At 38.6% G+C, this 27,262-nt stretch overlaps 1 protein-coding gene across 2 annotated transcripts in view; it reads left to right on the plus strand.

The window, feature by feature from the left end:
- The window catches only part of LOC111192387 (zinc transporter ZIP11), a 160,357-nt gene that overhangs the window by 120,289 nt on the left and 12,806 nt on the right, over positions 1-27,262 (plus strand). For both annotated transcript variants that reach the window (XM_022669325.2, XM_049464816.1), the window contains one exon: positions 16,415-16,582. In XM_022669325.2, the coding sequence (XP_022525046.1) occupies positions 16,415-16,582 (168 nt within the window). The remainder of the gene's footprint in view (positions 1-16,414; positions 16,583-27,262) is intronic.

A 27,262-nucleotide genomic window follows, 5' to 3' on the forward strand; every position in this document is an offset into this window, starting at 1 on the left:
CCCTGGCAACCACTTGAAATACCTAAGCAACTGTCTAGCAACACCTATGCAACCACCTGAAATATGTTAGCAACTACCAAGCAACACATCAGCAACCACTACTGATATGATAGCAACCATCTATTAACCATTTAACAACACCTTAATAACTACCTGTAATATGTTAGAAACTCCCAAGCGACACATTAACAACCACCACACATGTGCTAGCAACCTCTTAAACAGCTTAACAGCGACTTAAGACAGTAACATATGACAGTAACTGCCTAGCATCCATTTAACAACACCTTAGCAATCCCTTGTAATACCTTAGCAACTGTCTAGCAACTCCTATACAACCACCTGGAATGTCTTAGCAACTGCCTAGCAACACATCAGCAACCACTACAGATATGCTAGCAACCACCTTGCAACCATTTAACAACACCTTAGCAACCACCTATAATAGCTTTGTGACTGCCTACCAACACATTAGCTACCACTCGGCAACCACTATAGCAACAATCTACAATGTAGGTGTGTCCAAATGTTTGACTGGTTCTGTATATTTTAAATATGGTTCATTTGTTAATCAGCTGCATGTTGTAAAGTTTACATATGGAGTATCCTGTAAATGCACTGTTATACTGTAATTTTCAGACTACTGAGCGCACATTAATGTAAGCCCTACCTACTAATTTTAAAAAGAAAAAGAAAAGTGTACATATACAGTCGGAACCTGACTATAAGCTGCAGTTGTTTGTTATTTAAAATGATATATGTACATATCTGTATGTTACAGACACTATTAATCAAATAGGCTACGTACACAAGTATTGTTACGTATCGTGAACAGTGCTGCGACATTGCTGGTTTTAAAATACAGTCTACTAGGAAAAGTATTTTTGAGTGTAAAATTGTAATATTACGAGAATAATGTCATGATATTAAAAGGGAAAAGTAGACCAGGTTTTGTAGTGATGTCACTGCTTCTGGTCGCCTAGCCTATATTGAGCTTTGGCTCCCCTGCAGCGAGACGCCTTCAAGCGAAGCATCACGCAGCAGTCCAGCCTTTCAAAAACCCATTGCTGATAGTGGATTTTTTTTATTCTGCTCCATGCTGTCAGGATCCACTGGCAAACTTGAGCTCTTTAGTTGCTCTTTGCACGCAGCCGGTAAATTATTTTTTGTTGCTTTTCATTCACTCTGCTCAGAGTGCCCTTAAAACTGTTGTCCTCACGAGCCCTGGATTAATCTACATGCTTGTTTTATTGAAAACAGTTTGTTTGGGTGAGTAAAGCACTTTTGTTTATTTACATTAAGCTTAGATTCCCAATGTTTTGACTAAACTGGCTGTTTTGGTGGCATGAACCTCGTTAGCCTGTAAAAAAAAAACAAAAAAAAAACAACATATATTAGCCGCAACATTATACACTGCCTGGCCAAAAAAAATAAATAGTCTGCATCTGGATTTTAGTAAGTAAATGATGTGGTGTTGGTTGATGCTGCAGTTGGTCTGCAGGTTTAGGTTCAGCAACAGTATGTGCTGAAAGAATGAAGTCAGCTGACTACCTGAATATACTGAATATAGACCAGGTTATTATATGGATTTTTTCTTCCCTGATGATCATGGCCATATTCCAAGATGATAATGTCAGGATTCATGGGTCTGGAATTGTGAAAGAGTGCAAAGTTCAGGGAGCATGAGATCATTATTTTCACACATGGATTGAGAGAGAGTTCACCACAGAGTCCAGATCTTAACCTCATTGAGAATCTTTGGGATGTGCTGGATGGAGAAGAGCTGCTTTGTGCAGTGGTCAGACTCTACCATCATCAATGCTGCTGCAAGATCTTGGTGAAAAACCAGTAAATTAATGCAACACTGGATTGATATAAATCTTTGCAGAAGACGTTGCAGAAGCTTTTTTGAAACAATGCCACAGTGAATGCGTGACTCAATCAAAGCTAAAGGCGCTCCAACCAAATATTAGAGTGTGACCCCTTTTTTTTTTTTTGGTCAGGCAGTGTATTAGCAGCAGTGTTCAAAGTGTGTGAAAAAAGTAGTGGCTTATAGCTTGGAAATTGGTAATGGTAATAGTCTCTATCAGTATCTGTGTGCTTTAGAAAAATGCTGGAATCCTAGCGTATGTTATTGTAGGCGGTCGTGTGGATCAGAGTTAGATGTCACAGGTAATCGACCTGTACAAGTCAGAAGTGCCTGAATATTTAAGCTCAGCAGACCGTGGCAGTCTCCAGCCTCCACCTTCTGCCCCGGGCGGCTGACGGCCAGATGAAGCTCCGTCGCTGTCTGGCTCAGTGTTGTCCAGTTAGCTAAACAAAAGGCAGTTTGACCCGTGGGCAGCGTGATCTGTGGCTGATCCTCATAGAGCCAGATCAGCTACAGCACCACAGGTCAGCGCGGGGGTCTGTCTGAGTCCAGTTTAACCTTTACGTGTCGTAGTTGTTTTTAGTTCAGCTGTAATAGAAACATGCCATCATTTTATGTGGAAAACAAAGAAAAGGCACATATTGGTCACATGTTTGAATTTTTGAGGGCCAAATTGATCTGTTCACCAGTGTTAAATTCGTTGATGAATAATTTTCGCCAGTTTTAGTCATCAAACCTTTTTTTCAAGACAAAAACAAGATGATAACTAAATAAAAACAGCATAAAATAATAAAAACGATGACGAAATTATTGACATTTGTTGAGGGGCTCCTCTCCTGGTGAAGATGCGAGTCTGGTGCTGGGGGGAGGGTGTCAGGGCTCTCAACGCGGGCATGGAACATCAGCTACGTATGTGCAATGTTGGATTTGTAGTCCGTGATGCCCTCCTTGTAGTCTTCTAGCCCTCCTGAGCCCTTCTGCGTCCAGCCAGGGCTTCTGGTTCAGGTAGCAAGTCACAGTCTTGATGGTAGTGACATCCTCCACGCTCTTGCTGATGCACATGCACACCATTGTTTTTCAGTGTCTTCCTGATGGTGGGTGGACTCATGAACATTAACATTAATCAATGTGAGAGAGGCCTTCAGTTGCTTAGAAGTTACACTGGGGTCCTTTTGTGAACTTTATTATAAATAAATGGCCAAGTATAGTACTTTAGTCTCATTCCTTTAACTGGGTACATGACTACTGGTTAAGCTACTTTTAGCACTATTATTTGGAAAATCTGTTGCAATTTTAGATCATATTTATGCAGAAATATACACCGTTCTAAAGGGATCGCAATCCTTTAAGCAGCACTGTATCTCTTGCTTGATCAGACTGAGTAAACACAGTAAAAGCATGAGCTACACAGCTACACTTTCTCTCCTGCAGGGGTTGTTCTGTTTTTACACGGCTCAGCTTTAGCTTTTTATCAGCCGTGGAACAAGTGTTAACACTAGCAGAAGGCCTGGGTGATGCTGATCCATTATTCAGCACACACACTACCATACACACACAGTTGCATCAGAGTGTGTGTGTGTGAGTGAGAGAGAGTGTGATGTGCATTCACTGGCCATTTTATTGGAAACACAATCTTGCTTCCAGTACCTGGCCACTTTATTAAAAAAAACACCCTACCCTCATGTGCTTCAACTCATTTGACACTTTATTAGAAACACTTGTCTACCATGTGCTTCCACTGACTTTTAATTAGAAACACCTAGGTACCTTGTGTTTCCACTCACTGGCCACTTTATTAGAAACACCTGTGTATATTGTGATTTCACTCACTGGCCAATTTATTATAACTACCTACTGTATCTTGTGCTTACACTGTGCTTACACTGGCCACTTTATTAGAAATGTCTGTGTATCTTGTGCTTCCACTCGCTGACCACTTTATTAGAAACACCATACGTTTATGTGCTTTCACTAATTGGCCACTTCATTAGAAGCACCTAGGTACCTTGTGCTTCCACTCACTGGCCACTTTATTTGAAACACTTACTGTATTAGAAACACCAGTGTATCTTGTACTTTCATTCACTGGACACTTTATTAGAAACACCTGTGGATCTTGTGCTTCTATTTACTGGCCTCTTTATTAGAAACACCTATTGTATTCTGTGCTTTCACTCACTGGCCACTTTATTAGAAAAAACACCTTTTGTAACTTGTACTTCCACTCACTGGCCTCACTCACTTTATGAGAAAAAACCCTATTGTACTTCACCCCGGCCACTTGATCAGAAACACCTGTGAACCTTGTGCTTCCATTCGCTGGCCACTTTATTAGAAACACCTAGGTACCTTGTGATTACACTTATTGGCCACTTTATTAGAAACACCTTCCTCATGCTTCCACTCTCTGGTGTAAGAGGAAGTGCTGGAGGACGGATGACACAATGCCCTTCACTATACATTTATTTAAGTCAGTGGATATTGAGGATATATGGGCTTTTGTAGTTTCCATGGTAACATGGAGAGAGGAATATTGGTTAGGAAATTGTGAAAGTATGTGATTGACAGCTGATTTGAAAAAGCGTGACGGTCTATATTGAAGGAGCATTTAATCTGCTTGCTTTATGTTCTGAGAGTGAGTGTGTGTGTGTGTAAGTGTGTGTGTGAGTGTGTGTGAGAGTGAGTGTGTGTGTGTGTGTGTGAGAGTGAGTGTGTTCTCAGATGCTTCAATTTCTTTACAGTAATGGTGAATGAATTGCATGAGGACTCAAACACAAATATACCCACTTAATTTATTTATTTATCAGAATCCAACATATATATGAAATGCTGTTGATGTTAAAATAGTGGCAGTCCTGAACAAATCCGTTTTTTGAGCTCGGCCACATTACACCATGGGTTGGGATCACAGGGCATCTCACGATACAATATTATCACAATACGTTGTCTACGATAAAATTGTATCACAATACATATACTGATATCAGATTCCAGAAATGTCAAGTAAGGATGAACAAATACTTTGTTACCTTAGCGAAATTTGTGAGGGGTACTGGGTGATGTATGGGTTTAGAGGCAGGCCAGGAAGTAGAGCTAATTGGCTAAGCTGCAGCAGCAGCAGTGTGCCTCTAATAGCGGTGAGACACAAATAGTTGGACGTCAGGAGGGGGGGGGGGGTGGGGGGAGGGGGTGTTATTATTGATTGTCTGATCTGCATATTGTGATGTGTCTGCATCCCAAGGTCCTCACCTATAGCACAGTTTAATCTGTGAGGGCACTGCAGAGACAGAAATTACCACAATAAAAGCCTTTTTTAAATGTTAGGAAATGTTTATAACATTTTTAAACATTTTCAAATGTGCAAAACTGTGATTAATTGTGTTTGACTTCATGTACCCATGTTGATCCATTATTATTAACTACACAAAAACATGATTAATCATGGTTATCTGTGTAAAAGCACAATCAAGTTGGATTAACTGCACAAAATTGTAATTAATTGTGTAAAACCATGATCAGGTGTGTTTGTTTGCAAAAAACACTGTGGTAACTGTGGTTAACTACACATGTACTCATGAAGATTTGTCATTATTAACTACACAAAAAGCATTATTTATCATGTCTAAACGTACAAAACTATAATTAACTGTGATGAATGGCACATACCCATGTAAATGAATTGTGATTAATTACACAAAAACAGGATTAATCATGATTATCTGTGTAAAAGCTTGATTAACTGCATAAAAATACATATGTTTAAGGGAAACTATGTAAAAGCACAAAAAAAACACTATGGTAATTGTGTTTAAAACTGCACAAAAAAGAACACAATTAATCGTGCATAACAGCAAGAAAATTATGACATTATTAAATAATGAATTAAATAAATAAGTAAAAGAACAATGCACAGTGATTTACTGCACAAAATAATTTAGGTTAATTGAACACATCTGATAGCAGTTATGAGCATTAAATCAAACCAATTATTTGAAATAACTTCCCAAAAACCTTTTGAGATGATCATAATTAAGTGATTTACTACACAAGTCAAAGCATTTCACCGCTAAATGTGATAACATTTGATTTGATTTGATTTGATTTGATTAAATAACACAATAAATCATCATCAGTTAATTGCTAAAATAATCACATAATAATAACTAATCATGATCAACTACACAAAATAATGTCATTAGTAGTGATTAAGTAAATACTGTAGCCTGATTTATTGTAATTATATTATTAAGAGAATGAGCATTGATTCTGCATTGTTCTGCTGGTCGTGTTTGAGAGTGTGGTCAGTGTGTGGCTGGTGTGTGATGATGATGATGGTGATGAAGAAATGCTTGATGCAGTGAGTTTATTGAGCAGTGTGATGTATGTGTGTGTTCAGTATGTGAGGAGAGGACGGCTGGATGAAAGAGAGATTTCATGGTCAGTAGATTGGATGTCGATGGGTCACTGTTCAATGGACTGATGTTAAAATGACTGACGTTTGACCTTTGCCTGCCTGACACAGTGTGACAGACTGTATTTAAACTCCGTTTTTGTGGAGTGCGTGTGTGTGTGCGTGTGTGTGTGCGTGTGTGTGTGTGTGTGTTTGTGTTTGTGTGTTATTGATGGGTTTGCATAAATTTAATAAGCAAAATTTTAATTTCTTTCCTAGGCAATGAATTAAGCAATAATACACGAGAGGTTTGTGCTATAACATGAAATATTGGCACTGCTGTGCTGTGGTCGTAGGCAAGAGTGTCGTAGATCAGTGTTGTGAATCAAACCCCAAGTTTATTATTGCGATTATACCACAGTTCCATTATCTCTATTAATTAAAAGATTTTGAATTAAAGAGAAAATGTGATCTGTTTGGTTACAAACACTCCGCGAGTTAAAATAGTTCCAATTAGGGCTGCAACTATCGATTATTTTAGTTAATCGAGTCTCTACTGAGACTCTGCTGAAAAAAACAATTTGATTAATTGAGTAATCAGATAAAACATAAAATAAGAAATTTTAATAAAATAAAAAATTTTGCTTTATAATGAATGACCAATTGTTTTTTTTTTATTCACAACATACATTTCCACATTGCAAACACAAATAGAAATAAATAAAACACAAAATAGACATGAATACCAAAAGTAATAATTTAATAATAAATAATTTAATAAATTAAGTTAAATTATTTCAACTTAGGATTTCTTGTAAGTATTAAATATAGGGCATTAATCAATAATAAAGGCATAAACATAAATGACAATACAGTAAGTTCATGGCCAGCTAACTTTATCATGTATTTATTTATATTTAACTCCACAGTGCTGTGTTTACTGTTTACATAAAACCTGTATTAAGTCTAGAACTTGTCTCCGTTGTAATAAACTAATCACACACATTAGACAGTATTCCTAGTTATAAGCACTGCACAGCGCTGTCGTTATGTAATTAAGCTACATCAATGTTAATCTAAATAATTTATTGTAAGTTAAATTTACCTGCTCACGGCTTCAAAAAGCCTCCTCCACTTCCTGCTTCCTGTGCGTGGGTGACGTAATGCTAAGCGCACTGTTTCACATTAAAAGTCTGGGCTAAATTCCGTTTTTCTGTTTTTTTTTTTGTTTTTTTTTTTATAAATTACATGATTCCTCGAAGCACAGAAAATTAATTGGTACATTTTTTAAATCGAGTAACTCGAATTACTCAAGTAATCGTTTCAACTCTAGTTCCAGTGCAGCTCTGCTTGTCTACATTTGTTCTGAGACTCCTCCCCTAACTGCAGTTGGCCCTAATAACCACTTGATTTGTTTTGAAACTCCTCCTCCTTGAATTTAAATTGCCCTAATCATCACCTGATGTGTTTTGAGACTCCTCCCATTGGCTGTGCTTTGTTCTAATTGCCACTTAATTTGTTCTAAGTCCTTTTGACTCTGATTGGTTCTAATTAGCACTTCATTTGTGATATCACTCTGAGACTCCCCCCAACTGACTATGATTGGCCCTAATCATGACCGTCTTTGTTCTGAGACTCCTCCCCTTGACAGTGATCCTAATCACGGTCTTAATTATAACCTTACTCATAGAAACCTGTAATTTTTTGCCGTATTTTACTCTAGAAGGTGTAAATTAAGCTGCATGTTCAGCCACACAAACACTACCTCGGTATTCCGCAGGGTGTTATTGCGACCTTCAAATAATGATTTGGCGAGACGCTGACATTCAGCATAGCGACTGTGGCGACGGTCATAATGAACTTCTGTTTCACTTCAAGAGACACCGTTGTTGGCATTTTAAAAGAGAAGCTAATGTAGCGGAAGCTGATATTTATGTTTCCTTTGCTTTGACACTGAGTTAAGTAGAAGTTTGGGTGAGATCTTGTGATGATTTGGATGCTGCTGCTCAAAGGGAACATAATCTCCTCCAATCCTGAAGGGATTTGTCCTCAAAAGTCCATTCCATTGTTTTTTTATTATTATTATTCATTTTAAAATGTCTAGTTGTGGTCTCTAGTATGAATAAATGCCATGTGAGCTGGTTCTTGTGAAAAAAAAAAAGTGTTACGGTGATCCGGTATAACACTGCTTTAGTCCAGTGGAGGAGTGGGCGATGAGAAACGATAGGATTTCGGCTCTTGCTCATGAATATTTATACATGCAAACATATCGCCTCTGATTAGCTAACAGCACTGTGAGGCAGCGAGACGTTTAGACAGTTACAAACGTAAAAAAAAAGACTTTCTCGCACTAATAACAATGTCTTTCCAATGTCATATGTTACTTTACAACATGTGAAATGCCCTGCTAAGTGCAGTTCAGTCACTGACCCAGTCTTAGAGTCTCTGTAAAACTCAAAATCCACTGGAGATCCTATGTAAACGTTGTTACTTACACGGAGATAGGTAGTCCAGGTCAAAGTAAAAAAGTAAAAATCCACCAGGGTTTGGTGGCTGAGCTGCAGCAGAGCTGCCAAGGCATCTCAATTGTACTTGGCTGGTGGTGCTTCTCCATAGACAAATTCTAACCATTTATTCTTTAGCTCTGAATTACTGGGTAAAGTATATAACACTGATGTGTTATTCGCACATATAACACAGGAACAAACTGCCGTGCTGTTCCTAGCGCTTTTAGCTCTGAGACGGCATCGCTGCCCAGCTTCAGCTCTGCCTGTGGGCGCTTTTGAGCCGAGGTGGGCGGGGCCCTGAATACTAATTCACAAGTTGATGTAGACACGGTGCTTTTTTCTAATCTACTCGTTTTTCTGATTTTTTTCTTTTACTAGCTACTGCGGACAATGAATATTGAGGAAGAGTTTCTTGTGCAGCATCATTAACAACTCAGAGAGACTTATAGTATTTCATAAAGAACAAGAAAAAGTGGATTTTATTGCAAGGAGACCTTTAAAGGCTCTTTAAACTTTATGTTAAGGTGCTTTCACACCTATGTTGTTTGGATTTTACTACTGGACTTGTCAGTTTGGTCTAAAATGGTGCTGAAAACCATACTTCGAGCAAAAAAATCCAAATTTGGTTGGTCCATAAGAGGTGGTCTTGGTCTGGATCTGCTGAACCATGGTCCATGAAAGCATTTGCAGTGTGAAAGCACTTTTCCAGCATGTTCACTTCCTGTCTCTGGGGTCCTGGAACAGTCACTATCACGGAACATATTTGATAAACAGTTTATGAAGCTCTAATTTATAAATTTGATACTATAAACTGCCCAGGAATCCATGTGTTTGTGTGAATGTGTGTATGGCTGTATATCTAGATATGGATTGGCACTTTTGGTCCTGGGTTAATGTCTTAGTGCCTGATTCAGTCTTCAGTCAAGTGGACAGTTGTTTCCGGTTAAGAGTACCCTATGTGTGATTGGCTGCCATTTCTCATTGTGTGTTGGGCGAGTGCTGGTATGTCTTGGTTTTGATTGTGTAAACGATTGTGTGTTGCACATGATTTGAAAAATGTTCTTCTTGGATAACTAGAAATGATCAGCAAAAACAAAAAAAGAGAAAAACTGCCAGTTTTGTACCAAAATCTGACTCTTTTTTGCATATACATAGGTGTCTACTGCTGTATCTACTGTAACTCTAGATTAATCCTTATTTATATACAGAAATAAAAGGAATCCAGGGTAGAGGGCTGTTGCACTAATTCTGCTGCATGATGGTGATGCATGCCGACAACATGCAACAAACCAGAGACTGTAAAAAAAGATGGACGCCGCGTCGCCGTTCCCTTTCATTCAATGAAAATGAAGCCAAAATCTTCCGCCATGTTGCCGATCCTGGAACCCGAGTCTGTAGAGCGCAGTAGAGACCAGAGGAGAGAGAAAGACTGTGGAGAGACAGCCTACTCATTTAAATAACCCCGCCCCTGAGGGCTGCCTCGAGGTCACAGGCTGCAGAGCGGAGCGGAGAGGAGCTGACGTTCTGTTATTGGTCCCGCCCATAACCAGCCCTTTTACAATAACCACACCTTTTTTTGAATAGAGCTGAATAACGTTTTAAAAAACGAAAACGTGATTGAAAGTTGTCTGTTTTGCCATTGAAACCTATGGGGATGGGTGGGGTTACACAGCTTTCTGAAACCGAACAGCAGGGGGCGCCCGACCTGTGGTGGCTTCACTTTTGAGAGACGATGCTCTCTCCAGCTATACACAGTCTATGCAACAAACCAATCAGTGTCATGGTAAAAGTTAGGGAGACTTTAGGGAGCAAAGTTCTTGATGTGCTCACTGAACTAAAGTGTGAAACCAAACATAACCAGATCATTGAACCCTGGCCTGGAGTCTGCTCCGCACTCCTGCTCAGCTCAGAGTCTCTGGGACGTTCTGGTTGGACGTCCTTCATAAGCACAGCAAGCCAAGTGCTTCTCAAGCAGCGAGACGTGAACCTGTTTATCTTTAGTTTCCTAGATGTTTAAAGCGAACCATTCTCTGCAAGAGTCTTCAAAGATCCAAGCATCTGGATGAGTTTCCTTTCTTTGCTGTTGCTATAGCAACAACCAGGGCTGTTTAAAGTGATGTCATTAAGGTTGTGTCCATTTCCTCTAAGGACTTTACCTGCTGGAAAGGAGCAGTCTTTGATTCGATGCTTCAGCGTCCTCAAGCTTCTTTTCATTTCTAAAGTGCAGCAGGATATCAAAAGAAGAGAAAAATACCACAGCTTACTGGACATTATGTGGACTGAATGGATGTGGATTTTCTTTTGTGCATTATTCTGCATCTTTAAAACATGTTGAGATAAAATAATGTACAGAAACTAATCATTTGGGACCACTTCTTTCTATGATTTTTCTTTTAACATGTTTCTGTTTGAGTAAAATGTACATTTTTGCTTTATTCTATAAACTACTGACATAATTTCTCCCAAATAAAAAAAATAGTTATTTAGAGAAATGAATTGCAGAAAATGAAAAATGGTTAAAAATACATAAAAGACAAATAAAGTTCATATTCATTAAGAAACAACAATACTACTGTTTTAAGAGTTCAGAAATCAGTATTTGGTGGAAAAACCCAAATTCTTAAATCACAGTTTTCACGCATCTTGGCATCATGTTCTCCTCCACCAGTCTTACACACTGCTTTTGGATAACTTTAGGCCTTTACTCCTGGTGCAAAAATTCAAGCAGTTCAGCTTGGTTTGATGGCTTGATTGTTTAATTGATTCACTATCCATATTCCTCTTGATTACATTCCAGATGTTTTGTTTTCTGAGGCTAACATAGATAAAATGTGTCAACGCAACAAAACAGAACTAGAGAAGAACTAAGCTCTAGTCTTGGCTGATTGATTGACAGAATGTTGTGCTACGTATGATTTTCAGCCATGTGAATAAGTCATTGGTTCATTGGCCTGAGATGTCAATGTCTGAGAAAGCATAGCAACCACATAGCAACACACTACCACCTGGAATACTATTGCAACCAGCAAACAACACCATAGTAACCACCATAGAGCACACAACGGCTGTTTAACAACTAGCAACCACTTAGCAAAGGACCAGCAACCACCTTAGTGCCCGTAACAACAACATAGCAACACCCAAGCAACCACTAGGGACAGACTTGAGAAAAAGACAGTTTCATCCAACATATTGTTACTTAGCTCTACTGCAACCACCAAGAAACACCATAGTAACCACCATAGAGCTCACATCAACTGGTTAACAACACCTAGCAACCACTTCACAATGCCCTTGCATATTCGTACTTGGGTCACCACAGCAACCATCAGCTTTAAAAAAATAAAAATAATTGTACATTATCCAATATGACTAACACTGAAGCTCAGATGCTAACATACAGTACAAAAGTACTGTACAAAAGTTTTAGGCCCCAAAGCAAATGGCACTAATCAATTTATCTCAGCAATATGAGATATTTTGTATGTTTTTACCTGAACAAAGCACCACATATGATTTAAGCAGATGCAAATAAACATAAATACAGTAAAACGCAATAAGGGATTCTAATTGTTAACTAAGAAAACTATGTTATTTCCTGTGAGACAAGCTAAAGAACAAGGTCTAGTTCCAGATTTCTGCTGGATGCTCCTCAGCCAGCATGTGTATATTATTATGTTCAGTTCCGTCAGCAGCTCACCTGATTTACCACGTTTACCAGTAATTTACCAAACCAGGTGTTGATTAATATGATGAGAACTAGAAATTAAACTCTATTAAACTCAGATAAGGAAAGATTAGGAGCTGTTTTAAGGAAAACAGGGCTGTAAAAAAAATTCTGTTTGTATTTATTGTAGTGTTAGTGTTTTACTGAGCTAATAAACACTTGCTGCACAGATAAGAAGCTTTTTCTTTACTGAAATTCCAGCAAGTGCTGAAAACATTTGCACAAGGCTTTATTTACAGAGGCGTCTCAAAGATTCAGTGTTAAACTGAAACACTAAGCGCTACCTTGGACTGATTGACGGAATATTGTGATATGTTTGATTCTCAGTCAACTGTTGCTTTTAGTGAGTGAGTGATTGATTGATACACTACTTGAACTGTCAGTTGTTAGTTCATCACTCACTCCAGTATCTCTATAAGTCAGTATTTCTTGGCTGTGTTCAGTAAACGCTGACCTTCTAAATCAATCTTTGGCATGTATTATGTTTATTTGACTGTGTGATGAGGGCGTGCTGATCTGAGATCAGGGACAGTGAACCCTATTGCTGACCCTTTTGACCCAATCTGAAGCCGAGAGTGAACGACACACAGGATGAGTGGAGCTCTGGAGCGAAGTTCACGCATGATGACGATTAAGGAGCGTTTAGGAGGGTTAAGAGCAGCGCACTGTTTATTATTTATCGAGAACCTTTCACAGTCACAGAGTCACTTCATTAGCAACTGTAAGCCAGTTTTTTTATTATTATTATTATTATTTTTTTTTAGTTGTGGCAAGATCAACACTGAACTGTCTCCAGAAAGTTCAGTCTGATTGTGTACAGCTGTTTGATTTGACGTACAGTTTCCACACAGCGACTCTTATTTTTTAGGGGATTTTTTTTTATGTTTTCCCCATAGGAATAAATGCTGGGCAAAGATTTATGTCCTCGCACATGTTTTTATAATGCTAGTACACCAGCAAATCTGCTGCAACTGTGCCTTATTCCTAAAGCAACAACCTAACAACATCTCATCAACCACGTTGAGACACCACAGCAACCACATTGCATCTTCAGTACCTTGCCAAGCACCAAACAACACCATTAACTGTCAAACATAAGCGATACCCTTGCAATCATCTTGGATAACATAAAAACTACACAAACACTGTACTACCTGGCACCCTATTGCACTTCCTTTCATGGGGTGGTCCTGATGAGAGCCAGTTTCATCATCTTTGCTGTGACTGTACTTGAGGATACATTAAAGGTTCTTGAAAAATTTCAAACTGACTGACCTTCAGTTCTTAACGTATTTTTTCTATACTTATTTGAGGATTTCTTGCTTCTCATAATCTGGATTAGAACATTACTCAAATAGAACTAGTCACTGTATACCTGTAACTCTACCTCTTCACTACTTTACTCAACGACTGATGCTCTCAAACACATTAAGAGACAAGAAATTCAAGTAATTAACTCTTGACGAGTTCAGCACAGCTGTTAACTGAAAGCCATTCCAGAGCGAGAGATGCTAACTAAGCGAGAGATGCCACTTTTTTTTACTTTATTATTTTTCCACAATGCAGATATTTTTACATAATAAATAAATACTGAATTTAAGGAGGATTAGGGAAAGTTTAATGTCCACGCAACTTGGAAAATGGCACCCACGAACGTTCAAATGCTGATAATTCACATCGCTATTGCCATTAACATACTGGCCAGTGCGTTCAACCTCACGCATAAGATAACACCTCACAACTTATATGTTTGTCGATGTTCTCATGACATCCACTGAGATAAGAAGATACAAGAAGTTGTGGGTCACCATATCAGCCACCTAACAACACCCAAGCAACCACTATACTACAGAGATACAATAGAAGCTGTTTAACAAATCCTAACAATCATAGAGCAATGCTCTAGAAACCAACTGGAACACCACAGCAACCACATTGAAACATCCTAGCAAATGTCTGGAACACCATAGCAACCATTCACTTTTTTCACGTTTTTAGACAGTGTTTATATTTTATGCTACAAGTGACCAAATCATGGACTATAATTAAGGGGAATCCTAATGAGTGAGTTGGTTAATTGGCCTTGTAAATTGAGGAGAAAATGGGATAAAAAAATAATAATAAAAAAAAAGAAAAGTGGTAATAAGCCCTGTCCAGACAGGATTATTTATCAGGGTGTTCTGGGGTAATTTTCTCTTTTATGGGGGTCCTCTGATTTTATTATCATCCGGAACGACCATGTGCGTATTTTTCTCAGACGTCTTCTGAATCATCTACTGTTTTTTGCTGAACTTTTTTTGTCGTCCTCCGGTAATTTTAGTCCCGTCCGGACGCACATCTCTGAGTTTCGTCACCTCGCCTTTAATAAAATAGCTATTTGTCCACTGCCGCTCCATAATTAGACGTTTCCACGGAGATCCACGTAAAAACACAACAGCGAGTGGAAATGGAGGAGCTACTGAACTATGTTTTTTTTTCTTTTTTATTGCAGTCCAGACGCAAGAGTTTTATCACTGAGCAGAAGTGTGAAATATTTTTCACAGACGTCCCCCTGAGATACTTATCTTGTCCAGATAGGACTACATTAAATATCTGATCCTAAATGTGTTTTAAAGGTAAATGTCTTCAATTTATGAACCAGCAGCACCGACTTTCACCACTTGTACCACCACTCCCCCAGTCATGTAACAACTGCTCAAATTAAGTCAGAAGATCTGACATTTTTTCTGTAGTGAGTTAAGCCATCCATTATTACTGTCATTAATCCATCATCCGTCAGATCTCAGAGTTCACGCTGTCGAGATAATAACACTCGCTCTTAGAAGTTCACTGAACCCCATATCAGAACTCCAGCAAAGCATGAAAAACCCATCTGTGGAGTATTTTAAGAAGGCGAAGCTCTCGACTGAGACTGAGCTGCGAGTGATTTACACTCACTTCCTGCTGTACAGGATGTGCAGATTCCAGACTGTCAGAATGAGCCTCTATGGCCATTCCTGTACTGAGTAAAATCTCAGGATTTCTAGTGTTTAAAAAACAGGAGGTTTCAACTTCTAATAAACTGATAATCTATTAAAATTTCTGTTAATCTACTAAATATTTCATTGGAATCACTTGAAATTCAGACTTTCAGTTAACAGCTGTGCTGAACTCATCAAGAGTTAATTACTTAAATTTCTTGCCTCTTAATGTGTTTGAGAGCATCAGTCAAGAAAAGGAAAAAAAAATGATTTTAAGAAATGAAGGTCAGTCATTTCATCTGAAAAAAATATCAAGATGTTTGTCTCCGTAAGTGCAGTCTCAAAACCATTAAAAACATTATGATAAAACTGGCTCTCATCAGGAACGCCCTAGGATTGGAAGAACAAGAGTTTCCTCTGTTGTACAGGATAAGTTCATTAGAGTTACCAGCCTCACAAACCACAAGTTAACAGTTCCCCAGCTAAGAGCACCTAAATGAGGTGTGTCCAAACTTTTGACTGATACTATAGATATTATTTTTACTTTTGAACAGCATTACTGAAGTAAATTAAGTATTCGATAGTATTTTTTTTTTTTTTAGATGCACCTATATGTGTTAATCTGAACTTGTCTGTTCTTTTTAACAACTTTAAAACGTTCATATTCGCTGAATTTGATCTCTGTGTTCTCTGCAGCAAATGGTTGTTGTGTTTGTCTTTTACAGTAATTACACTTGACTTCCAGGAAGACCCTTGTTCAGCCCTTTGTTCATATGTCTGTCAGAGTGAATGTGTTAAAAGAAGAGGCGTTATTATCTTGTCTTAAGCGTGAAGGTCTTCACTGCTCACAAAAGAGGACATTTGTGTGTGACTGACCTCTACCAGGAGGTCTTAAATGCGTGTCATTAATGGGCTCCCCCTCCCAGCAGTCTCAGTTTTGGGTTTCTGATGGTCTTGCAGATAAAGCAGAGAATGGAGAAGCGTACCAGAGAAGAAAGGGCGCCCCCTCTGGCCATTCAGAAGAACAGGAAGTCGGTACCAGACCGCCAGAAGTCAGCGCAGCATCGGGAAGCAGCTGGAGACGCATCGTATTGCTGATTCTTGCCATCACCATCCATAATATCCCCGGTAAGAACTCTTTTTCATAAACATTATAGAGCATTATAGAGCACCCCCTACACTTCACGTTGTGCATTACAGTCTGTCCGAATCAGAATGCGGATTTTATTAACATTATAGAGCATTAAAGAGCACCCTCTATGCTTCATGTAGTGTATTACAATCTGTCAGAATGAGTGTGTGGATCATATGAGCATTATAGAGAGTTACAGAGTACCCCCTACACTTCCTATAGTGTATTACATTCTGTCCTAATAAGTGTATAGATCATATATACATGTTATAAGGCGCCCCTAAATTTCTTATAGTGTATTACAGTTTGCCATAATGAGTGTATAGATCATATGAGCATTATAGAGCATTATAGAGCTCCTCTAAACTTCCTTTAGTTTATTTCATTCTGTGAGAATCAATGTATGGATTATATAAACATTATAGAGCATTATAGAGCACCATCTATGCTTCCTGAAGTGTATTACAATCTGTCATAATGAGTGTGAAGACTATATGAGCATTATAGAGCATTATTGAGCACCCTCTAAACTTCCTATAGTGTATTACAGGTTGTCATAATGATTGTACAGATCATATGAGCGTTATAGAGCATTATAGAGCTCCTCTAAACTTCCTTTAGTTTATTACATTCTGTGAGAATCAATGTATGGATTATATAAACATTATAGAGCATTAAAGAGCACCCTCTATGCTTCCTGAAGTGTATTACAATCTGTCATAATGAGTGTGAAGATTATGTGAGCATTATAGGGCATTATTGAGCGCCCTCTAAACTTCCTATAGTGTATTACAGTTTATAGAGCACTCCCTTAACTTTCTATAGTGTATAGAAGTTTGTCATAATGAGTGTATAGATCATATGAGCTTTATAGAGCATTATAGAGTGCCTCTAAACTTTGTATAGTGTATTACAGTCTGTCCTAATAAGTGCGTAGATCATATGAGTGTTATATAGCATTATAGAGTGCCCCTAAACGTTCTGTATATTACAGTCTGTTATAATGAGTGTATAGATTATATGAACATTATGGAGCATTATATAGTGCCCCCTAAACTTCCTATAGTGTATTACAGTTTGTCATAATGAGTGTATAGATCATATGAGCATTATAGATCATTATAGAGTGCCTCTAAACTTCTTATAGTGTATTACAGTCTGTCCTAATAAGTGCATAGATCATATGAGTGTTATAGAGCATTATAGAGTGCCCCTAAACTTCCTGTAGTATATTACAGTCTGTTATAATGAGTGTATAGATTATATGAACATTAAAGAGCCTTATAGACAGCTCCCTAAACTTCCTATAGTGTATTACAGTTTGTCGTAATGAGTGTATAGATCATATGAGCATTATAGAGCATTATAGAGCACCCTCTACATTCCCATAGTGTGTTACATTCTGTCCTAATAAGTGTATAGATCAAATATACGTGTTGTAGAGTGCACCTAAACTTCCTATAGTGCATTATAGTCTGTCATAATGAGTGTATAGATCATATGAACATTATAGGGCATTATAGAGCAGACTCTAAACTTCCTATAGTATATTACTTTCTGTCAGAATGAGAATGTGGATCAGATCAACATTATAGAGCATTATACAGTACCCCCTATGCTTCCGGAGGTGTATTACAGTCTGTCCGAAAAAGCGTGTGGAGCAGATGAACATTATAGAGCATTATACAGCACCCCCTATGCTTTCTATAATGTATTACAGTCTGTCAGAATGAGTGTATGGATCATATAACTGTATGAAGATAAATAATAAATTGTGCCACCTATGTTACCTGTAGTGTATTAAAAAGTCTTTCAGAATATGCTCATATATGACTCATAAGTAAATTATAGAGCATTATAGAGCTTTAATAGAGCACCACCCTTGAACTCCATCCACATTCTTTGTTTATGGGTTTGTTTCCAGTCAGATCTAGTATTTTGTTTTGTTTTGGACGTCAGCTTTTCACTCCCACTGCTCTGGATGTAGAGTGGTCTCTGGTCTGTGGGCTGCTGAAGGCTGGAGATTGGGTTTAAGGTCAGGTAATTTCACAGTAACTGCCAGATTTATTTGATTTCACGCGGCTATAGATAAGCGTTGTAATCAAATCATATTTGGAGAGATTTTATTTGAAGAAAGGATGATCTGAATTGCTTAACCATCAACTTTGCTCTGGATGAGGGGTGGATAATTGACGTCTCACTGGTCAGAAGACCCCGGGAGAGGTCAGCGGGTCAGTAAGGCGGATGGTGTTCGTACGTCAGCGCTGGTTTCCGCTGCGAGGTGAAGTTTACACACTGTGTGATGACTGACAGTGGTTTGTGTGTGTGTGTGTGTGTTTAAAGAAGTTGAGTTTAAAGTTTCTGGTTGACCTTTTCTCTGGGCAGTGTGGGGTCCTCCGTCCCTCTCTGATGATCTGAGTGCAGTTGACAGTTTGGGTGTGGAAAAGGTCACTAATTGAGGAGTGTGTCGTCTCACTCCAGACCGGACCATTACCCCCCGCTTCACGCTGCAGCCGCAGATCAACGCATTCCATAAATTTTCAATTATTCCAGTTGCAGCCTTTTCCACCTGGAGACGGAAGCGTAGCAGAACCTTAGCAGCTGCTGCATTTCTTCAGGAAGGGTCCTAAAAACACTCACACTTAAACATAAACATTTCAAACAAGAATTTTAGATTTACTAGCAGACACCAGCAGATGACATGTCTCTCCAAACCATCACTGATTGGTGGAAACTTCACACTAGACCTCAAGCAGTTTGGACTGTGTGTCTCTCCACTCTTCCTCCAGACTCTGCTCCCTAGATTTACCAATGAAATGTATTTAATTTACTGATGATCAGTGATGGTTTGGAGAGACATGTCTGTCATCTGCTGGTGTTGATCCACTGTGTTTTATTATCTAGTCTAAAGTCAGTGCAGTTTTGTTTTCCCACAAAATCTTACAGCACTTCATGCTTCCCTCTGCCACTGACAACTTTTATGGAGATGCGGATTTCATTTTCCAGCAGGACTTGGCACACTGCCCACACTGCCAAAAGTACCAATTGTTCTTATATAATACTTAATCTGATTTTCTGAGATACTATTTTTTGGGCTTTCATTGGCTGTAAGCCATAATCACCAACAATAAAAGAAAAAAAAAACTCTTAAAATATATCACTCTGTGTGTAATCCATGATACAATATATGATTTTCACATTTTAAACTGAATTACTGAATTGAAGTAACTTTTGAATGATATTCTAATGTTTTGAGATGCACTAGTACATGTACAACCACAGTAAGAACACCCCTCACATTTTTGAAAAAAATACTGTATTTTATTATATCTTTTCATGAAACAACACTATAGTTATGCCACTTTGATACAGTGTAAAGTATTCAGTGTGCAGCTTACAGTATAACAGTGTAAATGTGATGTGCCCTCAAAATAACTCAACACACAGCCATTAATGTCTAAACTGCTGGCAAAAGGGTGAGTAAATGCCCCAATTGTGCCCTAAAATACCCAAAGTGTCAATATTTTCTATGCCCACAGTTATAGTCCAGCACGGCCTAAACCCTCTTAGTCATGGAGTTCACTGGAGCTTCACAGGTTGCCACTGGAATCCTCAAGGACCTCTAACAGTCCACATCGCTTCTCCATTCTTGTTGCTTGGAGTATAAATCTTGACAGTCTGGGGGTCTCTGGGGATCACAGTTCGGATTATCTTTGTTTTAGAGTTTTAGGGGTGATGCCTAAAGTGCATTTTTTTCATTTAAGTGTCAGATCAGAACCAGATTTGTTCTCTAGCTGGTTATATTAAATTAAATCTGCTGAAATGATCAGTTGAGTGACTCTCTCAGCTGAAACTCCTCATGAGAACGTGAGACAACTGGGGAAAAACAGTCTTTTTTTTTTTTTTTTTTTGCATCTGTAATTGATTCCGTATTGAAGTCCCTCTAATTTCTATGCATTTTAATGGTCTTGTGTCTGAGAGTGTAATTATGTGCTAATGTGAGCGGATTAGTTTCAGAGTGGAGAATGACCGTGTCTTACAGAACACAGTCTGCTGACTAGAGCCGAGTCAAGACCAAAACTAAGACCAAGACCAAGACTGGGACATGCCAAGTCTGAGTCATGGTTCTGTAAAGAGTTAAACCCTGGAGTAGTGGAGTTTAACACTATCAGAAACCTTTTAAACATGCTTCTGTGTAGAACTATTACCTTTATTAAAGAGCGTTTTCACCCCTGCACGATTTGATGCGGTTAAATCAGACTGGTTCGTTTGTACTCCTAAGCCTAAGTTTTTCAGGGGGTCCTGGGGTAATTTTCTCTTTCATTGGGGGTCCTCTGTGATTTTATGCCCGTCCAGAACGACCATGTACGTGTTTTTCTCAGACATCCTCTGAAAAAAAAAAATTACAGGCTGAAGTATCTACTGTTTTTCTCTGAACTCTTTTTCGTGGTCCTCCGGTAATTTTAGTCCCATCCGGGTCCACATCTCTGAGTTTTGTCTCCTCACGTTTAATAAAATAACCGGTAGCACTTTACTTGGATGGTCCATTTGTTGGCCTCATTGATGCTCAACTCACATTCAACTAAATGTCTATTAACTGCAACTTAACCCTATGTTGAATGTAAATGATTAAAAATAGAACATAACCCTAAACCTAACCCTAACCTTAACCCTTAATAAACCTTAAAATCTAACCCTACACTTAATCCTTACCCTAACCTTAACCTAAACTTTAAATCTCTAAACTCAAAACCCAATGCTAAAATGTTAAGATTAGAGTTTGGGTAAGAGTTGGATGTAGGGTTACATTCAATAGAGAATCATTTACTTTCACCTTTCAGTTTAATTGAATTTATTAGACATGCAGTTGAATGTTAGTTGAATGTCAGTTGAGCATCATCAAATGGACCATCCAAGTAAAGTGTAACCAAATAGCCATTTGTCAACTGCCGTGCACACTTTGGGTGTGCGTTTCCATGTAGATCTATGTAAACACAATGCTCTTTACACGCGTGATATGTGCAGTGTGGTTTATTGGTGCACATGTTGGTGCGTTTAGGTTTATGCCTGTGTGAAACCAAACCAAACAGAGGGAGAACCGCTCCAAGTAAACAAATTCATCAACTGATCCGGACCAAAAAAAAAATACAGGTGTGAAAATGTGAAAGAGTGTAGTTAAGACAAGCCATGTAACTGTACTAAAATATACTAAACTGTTTAAAACTGCTGTAAGAAGATGCTTTTACTAACTTTTTAGTAAAAAAAAAAACCAGAAGCTTATTTGAGAATAGGGCTGCTGTGGGTGTGTAAGATGTGGAACTGGAATCTGATGAAGTGAGTTTATGGTCCAATGTAAGCTGCGGACTGGAATCTATATCGGTAAGTGGATTGACCTTATCAGATGCATTAATTACTGTTTATTAATTACAGTTCTGATATTGGAGTATTCAAATCAGTCCCATCTCTACTTTAAATCATCTGAATCAACATTTGTTCAGTTATGATTATATGTAGTACCATATCCTTTACTAAGGAACCACTTCTTAAGGGTATATTGGAGTAGAATCCTTTACTAGGCTAAACTTGTGGAGGTTGTGGTGAGAGCTGGTCTGAGAGTCGTGTGGAGAGTAGGCAGATCTGAAATTAAGCTGCTGTGAGAAAGTGCTGAGGATCTTCCTACACTGCTGGCTGCTGGAGAAGCTGCCCAGCACCAAGACGCTCTACACTCCACTCCACTCAACTCCACTTCACACCTCGCCTCTCCGCCTCTGCAGCACCACAATCACCTAGAGCTCGCTGATACGTGGGCCTGCTCTGCCGAAGGAGCTGTTAATCTGTACTAATATTTTCTCTGTATTGCAGACTGGATCATTTTGAAAAAAGGGGTTCTTTTATCTGTATTGATAGAGGAACTCTTTTTGGTGCTATATACAGCACTGAAATAAAAATAAAATACGGATGGATGATCACAAGCCATCAAACCAAGCTGAACTGCTTGAATTTTTACACCAGGAGTGAGCAGCATAAAGTTATCCAAAAGCAATGTGTAAGACTAGCGGAGGAGAACAAAACAATGTCATCCATTTCTCATTTCTGCAAATAAATGCTCTAAATAACAATATTATTATTTAGAATTTCAAAGAAAATGTGTCCATAGTTTATAGAATAAAACAACAATGTTCATTTTAACATATATTTAAATATATACCTATAATTAGCAAAATTAGAGAAACTGATTTAAAAACTGAAGTGGTCTCTTATTGTTTTCTGGAGCTGTAGTAGTGCAGCTCAGAAAATTAGAATGAATTAAAATAAGTTACTATATTTCAGTAATTCAGTCAAAATGAGAAACATCATATATTATATAGATGTCTTATGTATATAGATGTATCTATTTTAAGTGTTTATTTCTTTTATTGTTGATGATTATGGCTTACAGACAATGAACAAAACCCAAAAATCAGTGTTTCAGAAAATGTGAATATTATATAAGACCAATTGTTCTTTTGTCAGTGTGGGCAGTGTGCCAAGTCCTGCTGGAAAATGAAATCCTTATCTTAAAAGTTGTCAGTAGCAGAGGGAAGCATGAAGTGCTGTAAGATTTTGTGGGAAAACAAAACTGCACTGACTTTAGACTTGATAATAAAACACAGTGGATCAACACCAGCAGATGACATGTCTCTCCAAACCATCACTGATTGGTGGAAACTTCACACTAGACCTCGAGCAGTTTGGACTGTGTGTCTCTCCACTCTTCCTCCAGACTCTGATCCCTCGATTTACAAATGAAATGTAAAATTTACTGATGATCAGTGATGGTTTGGAGAGACATGTCATCTGCTGGTGTTGATCCACTGTGTTATATCAAGTCCAACTTTAAAGCAGATGCAGATTTCATTTTTCAGCAGGACTTGGTCAACTGCCCACACTACAAAAAGTTACAGTATACTTGTACTTGTGCTTGGTGAGAATCCAGAATAATATCAAGCTGAAATAAAATAGATGTAACAAGTCTACTGTGTATGTCTATAATGTATGGATTAGAAAGTTCAGATAATTGTGTAAAAATGTAATAAAAAAAATAGAAGAGAAACACAGAGACACAGGACTACAGTCAGTAATAATTATTATAGAACTATACACAGCATTCCTATATGCTCAGTGGAGCTGATAAGATGGAAAATGTGTAAAAAAAAAAAAAAGTGTAGACATAATAAAAAAAGACGTTTTAATAATAATAAAGTGGTTGATGTATAGATAAATTAACATATTTTAATATATATATTAATGTGAAGGTAATTTATTGCAGAGAAGGAACTCAGAACATCCCATCCTAGCACTTTAATGGGAAAAGTGGACGTGAATGTTTTGTTAAAATAAAATACGGGAGAAATGGTGATGGTAATGTTCCAGATTCTGAGTATGTGCAAAGCAATATTTTTTCCTTGCAACTTCCCAGTGCAAGGTCACAAAGCATCTACAACTTCACACAAAAAAAAAACCTTCACAAAAAAAAACCTTCACAAGGCGTCCACTGTTTTTTCTTCTCGAACTAGGTGTGACTTTTTCTCGACTGTCCCAGAATGAATAATTCAGAGTGGCTCATTTACTGAACCGGATTCCAGCAGCTCTTTTTTTTTCTGAAGGTTACAGAACGCAGAACGTGTGCGGCGAATAACAGAAACCAAGCCGTCCTCCTGATTAAATAAGCCTTTTATCCTCCCGCACTGTTTAAAAATAGAACTCCAGCGATATCGGGACGCTCCGCGGGGAGGAGGAGAGCAGGACATGCGGCGGGGTTCTGAAAGAAAGGTTCAGTAGTTGTAGTTCACGGGCAGGTGAGGGTTTGTGGTTTTGAGAGCGGTCTCTCCTGAGCTTCTCATGCTGAGCTCTGCTGCATTTGAAAGCTGTGTATGTTGAATATTATAAATAAATATTCCTGGAGATTCAGATTTTTAGGGAGGTTCTGTCTTCAGGAGCTGGTTTCTCCAACAGGTCTTATCTAAGATGCCTCAGCTTTCGCACATGAGAAAACATCAGAAAGAATGCTTGATTCTTTTTATATTCAGTCAAAATGTTTGTTCATATGTTTTTTCTGAGGAGATCAGATATTTAAGATAATCCAAGAGAATCAAGGTGAATAATACAAGAGTAAAAACTAGAAAATGGCATTTCTTGAAGGAAACGCAGGATCGTTGCGCAGCTAATTCAGTCCCACTGTTCGCTATGGGGTTGCTATGGTGTCTGTGGTGGTTGCTAAGATATTGCTAATGGTTCCTAGGTGTTTGCTATGGTATCCTTAGTGGTTGGCGTTGCTGTGTATACGTGGTGGTTGCCATATTGTTTCTAAGTGGTTTCTCCTTGTTTGCTAAGGTGTTGCTATGGTATACATGGCAGTTGTTATGTTGTTTCTAAGTGGTTTCTATGGTGTTGCTAAGGTGTTGCTAGGTGTTTGCTATGGTATAAGAGATATTACACTGTCCATGTTGTTCTTCGGTCATAAAAAAAAATCCCAGAAAAACGGAGAACCACCATAGCAACCACCACGCAATACCTCGTAGACTTCCAGCATCCAACACCTACCCGACATAAGTACTTGGAATATTTTGGAGACAATTAAATAAAAAACTGTGTTACTTATGCAACTGATGAATGATCTATGACAGATGCTGTGTACTGGTTTTGCTGGATTAATCCTCTGCTTTTGATATGGTTGATCACACTATTTTAATTGAGCAGCTGGAATAAAGTGCAGGTATATAGGGTGTGAAATTGAACTGGTTTGTGTTTTATTTTAGTATTTGATTTTTATTTTTTTTTTTTTTAACATTAATATAGCCAACCAGTTCTCTTCCACATCAGTTTTTAAAGTGTGTGGTTCTCCAGGTTGGGAATTTAGGACCATTATTACTATTATTATTATTATTAGTATTATTATTATTATTGTTTTGCCATTGGAATGACCAATTATCTACAGACCTCCTATTGTATCTTCCTTTAAAATTGTGAAATTAGTGCTCTTGGAGGAGATAAACAGAATGCATGCAGGTTTTGAAATACCAAGCACCGAGTGGTCTAGCTGACTAAGACACTGCCACTAGAAACTAAAGATCACTGATTCGAATCCTGTTCATGCAGCTTGCCATCAGCTGCCAGAGCCCTGAGAGTGCACATTTGGCCTTGCTCTCTCTGGGTGGGTACAGTAGATGACGCTCTTTCCCCTCATCACTCCTAAGGGTGATGTGGCTCAGCACAAGGCTGCGTCTGTGAGCTGATGTATCAGAACCGAGTCGCTGCGCTTTCCTCCGAGTGCGTTGTGATGCTACTCGGCAATGATGCATCAGCAACAGTTGGAAAAGAGACGGTCTCTAACTTCACATCTATCAGAGGAGGCATGTGCTAGTCTTCGCCCTCCTCACTAGTGATAGGGGGAGCTCTAATGAGTGGGTTGGGTACTTGGCCTGAAGAAAATGGGAAAATAATTGCAATAATTTTAAAAATAAAAAGTGCTGCACCCTATATGGAACCCTTTAACCCTTGACCCTTCCTCTAGATTCCTCAAAAATGTATGTGTAGGGGTAAGTGTTGGGGGCAAGGGGAGAAATGGGATTGTGCATCATGTGGTTGACTGGCTGCTCAGTTTATCTCATCTGTAAATTTGGACCCTCTCCTCCACAGCCGCTGCCTGCTGCTCCGTCTCCATAACTGTCCTGAGCTTGGTGGGTTGTGTCAGGATAGGGGCTGTGCTGGACTGATTTGGGTGTGCAAAGATGGGCGGGAGGCACTTTTCTGGACTCATTAGTGAACTCTGTGAACAGTCTGTCAGTGGGATATCACAGCAGATTTTACCTCTGGGTTTTCCTTTCCCTCTGCATGGCTGGAAATGAGCACATTTATAACCGCTGAAGAGCTGACGTGTGGAAATGAGTGTCAGTGTCTTCAGAAGTGCCTGCCGATTGGGAAAACACACTGGGTTGGTAAAGTGCTCTAATTTTGGAGATGCAGCAAATGCAGCATCAATTCTGACCTTTCAGAATTCTTGATACGTAGCGTCAGGTCTAGAAATGGATGAGACATGTGCGGATCAAGTACAGGGTCTTAAAAGAATGTGTGACAGACCAACACAAAGCATCATATACACTGCAATATTTTGTTGGACCATCTATAGCTTTGATTGCAGCACACATTCACTGTGTCATTGTTTCTATAAGCTTCTGCAATGTCAAGATTTATTTCAATCCAGTGTTGCTGGATTAATTTTTCACCAAGATCTTGCAGCAGCATTGATGATGGTAGAGTCTGACCACTGCACAAAGCAGCTCTTCTCCATCCAGCACATCCCAAAGATTCTCAATGAGGTTAAGATCTGGACTCAATCCATGTGTGAAAAAGATCATCTCATGCTCCCTGAACCCTGAACTCTTTCACAATTCCAGCACCATGAATCCTGACATTGTCATCTTGGAATATGGCCGTGTTCATCAGAGAAGAAGAAATCCATTGATGGAATAACCTGCTCTATATTCAGTATATTCAGGTATTGAGGTCAGCTGACCTCATTCTTTCAGCACATACTGTTGCTGAACCTAAACCTGCAGACCAATTGCAGCATCAACCAACCCCACATCATGTACTTATTAAATCCATATCAGTACTCAGTGCAAACACCTTTCGCT

This window comes from Astyanax mexicanus, chromosome 15, assembly GCF_023375975.1.
Source record: "Astyanax mexicanus isolate ESR-SI-001 chromosome 15, AstMex3_surface, whole genome shotgun sequence".
In the NCBI taxonomy this organism is placed as follows: domain Eukaryota; kingdom Metazoa; phylum Chordata; class Actinopteri; order Characiformes; family Acestrorhamphidae; genus Astyanax; species Astyanax mexicanus.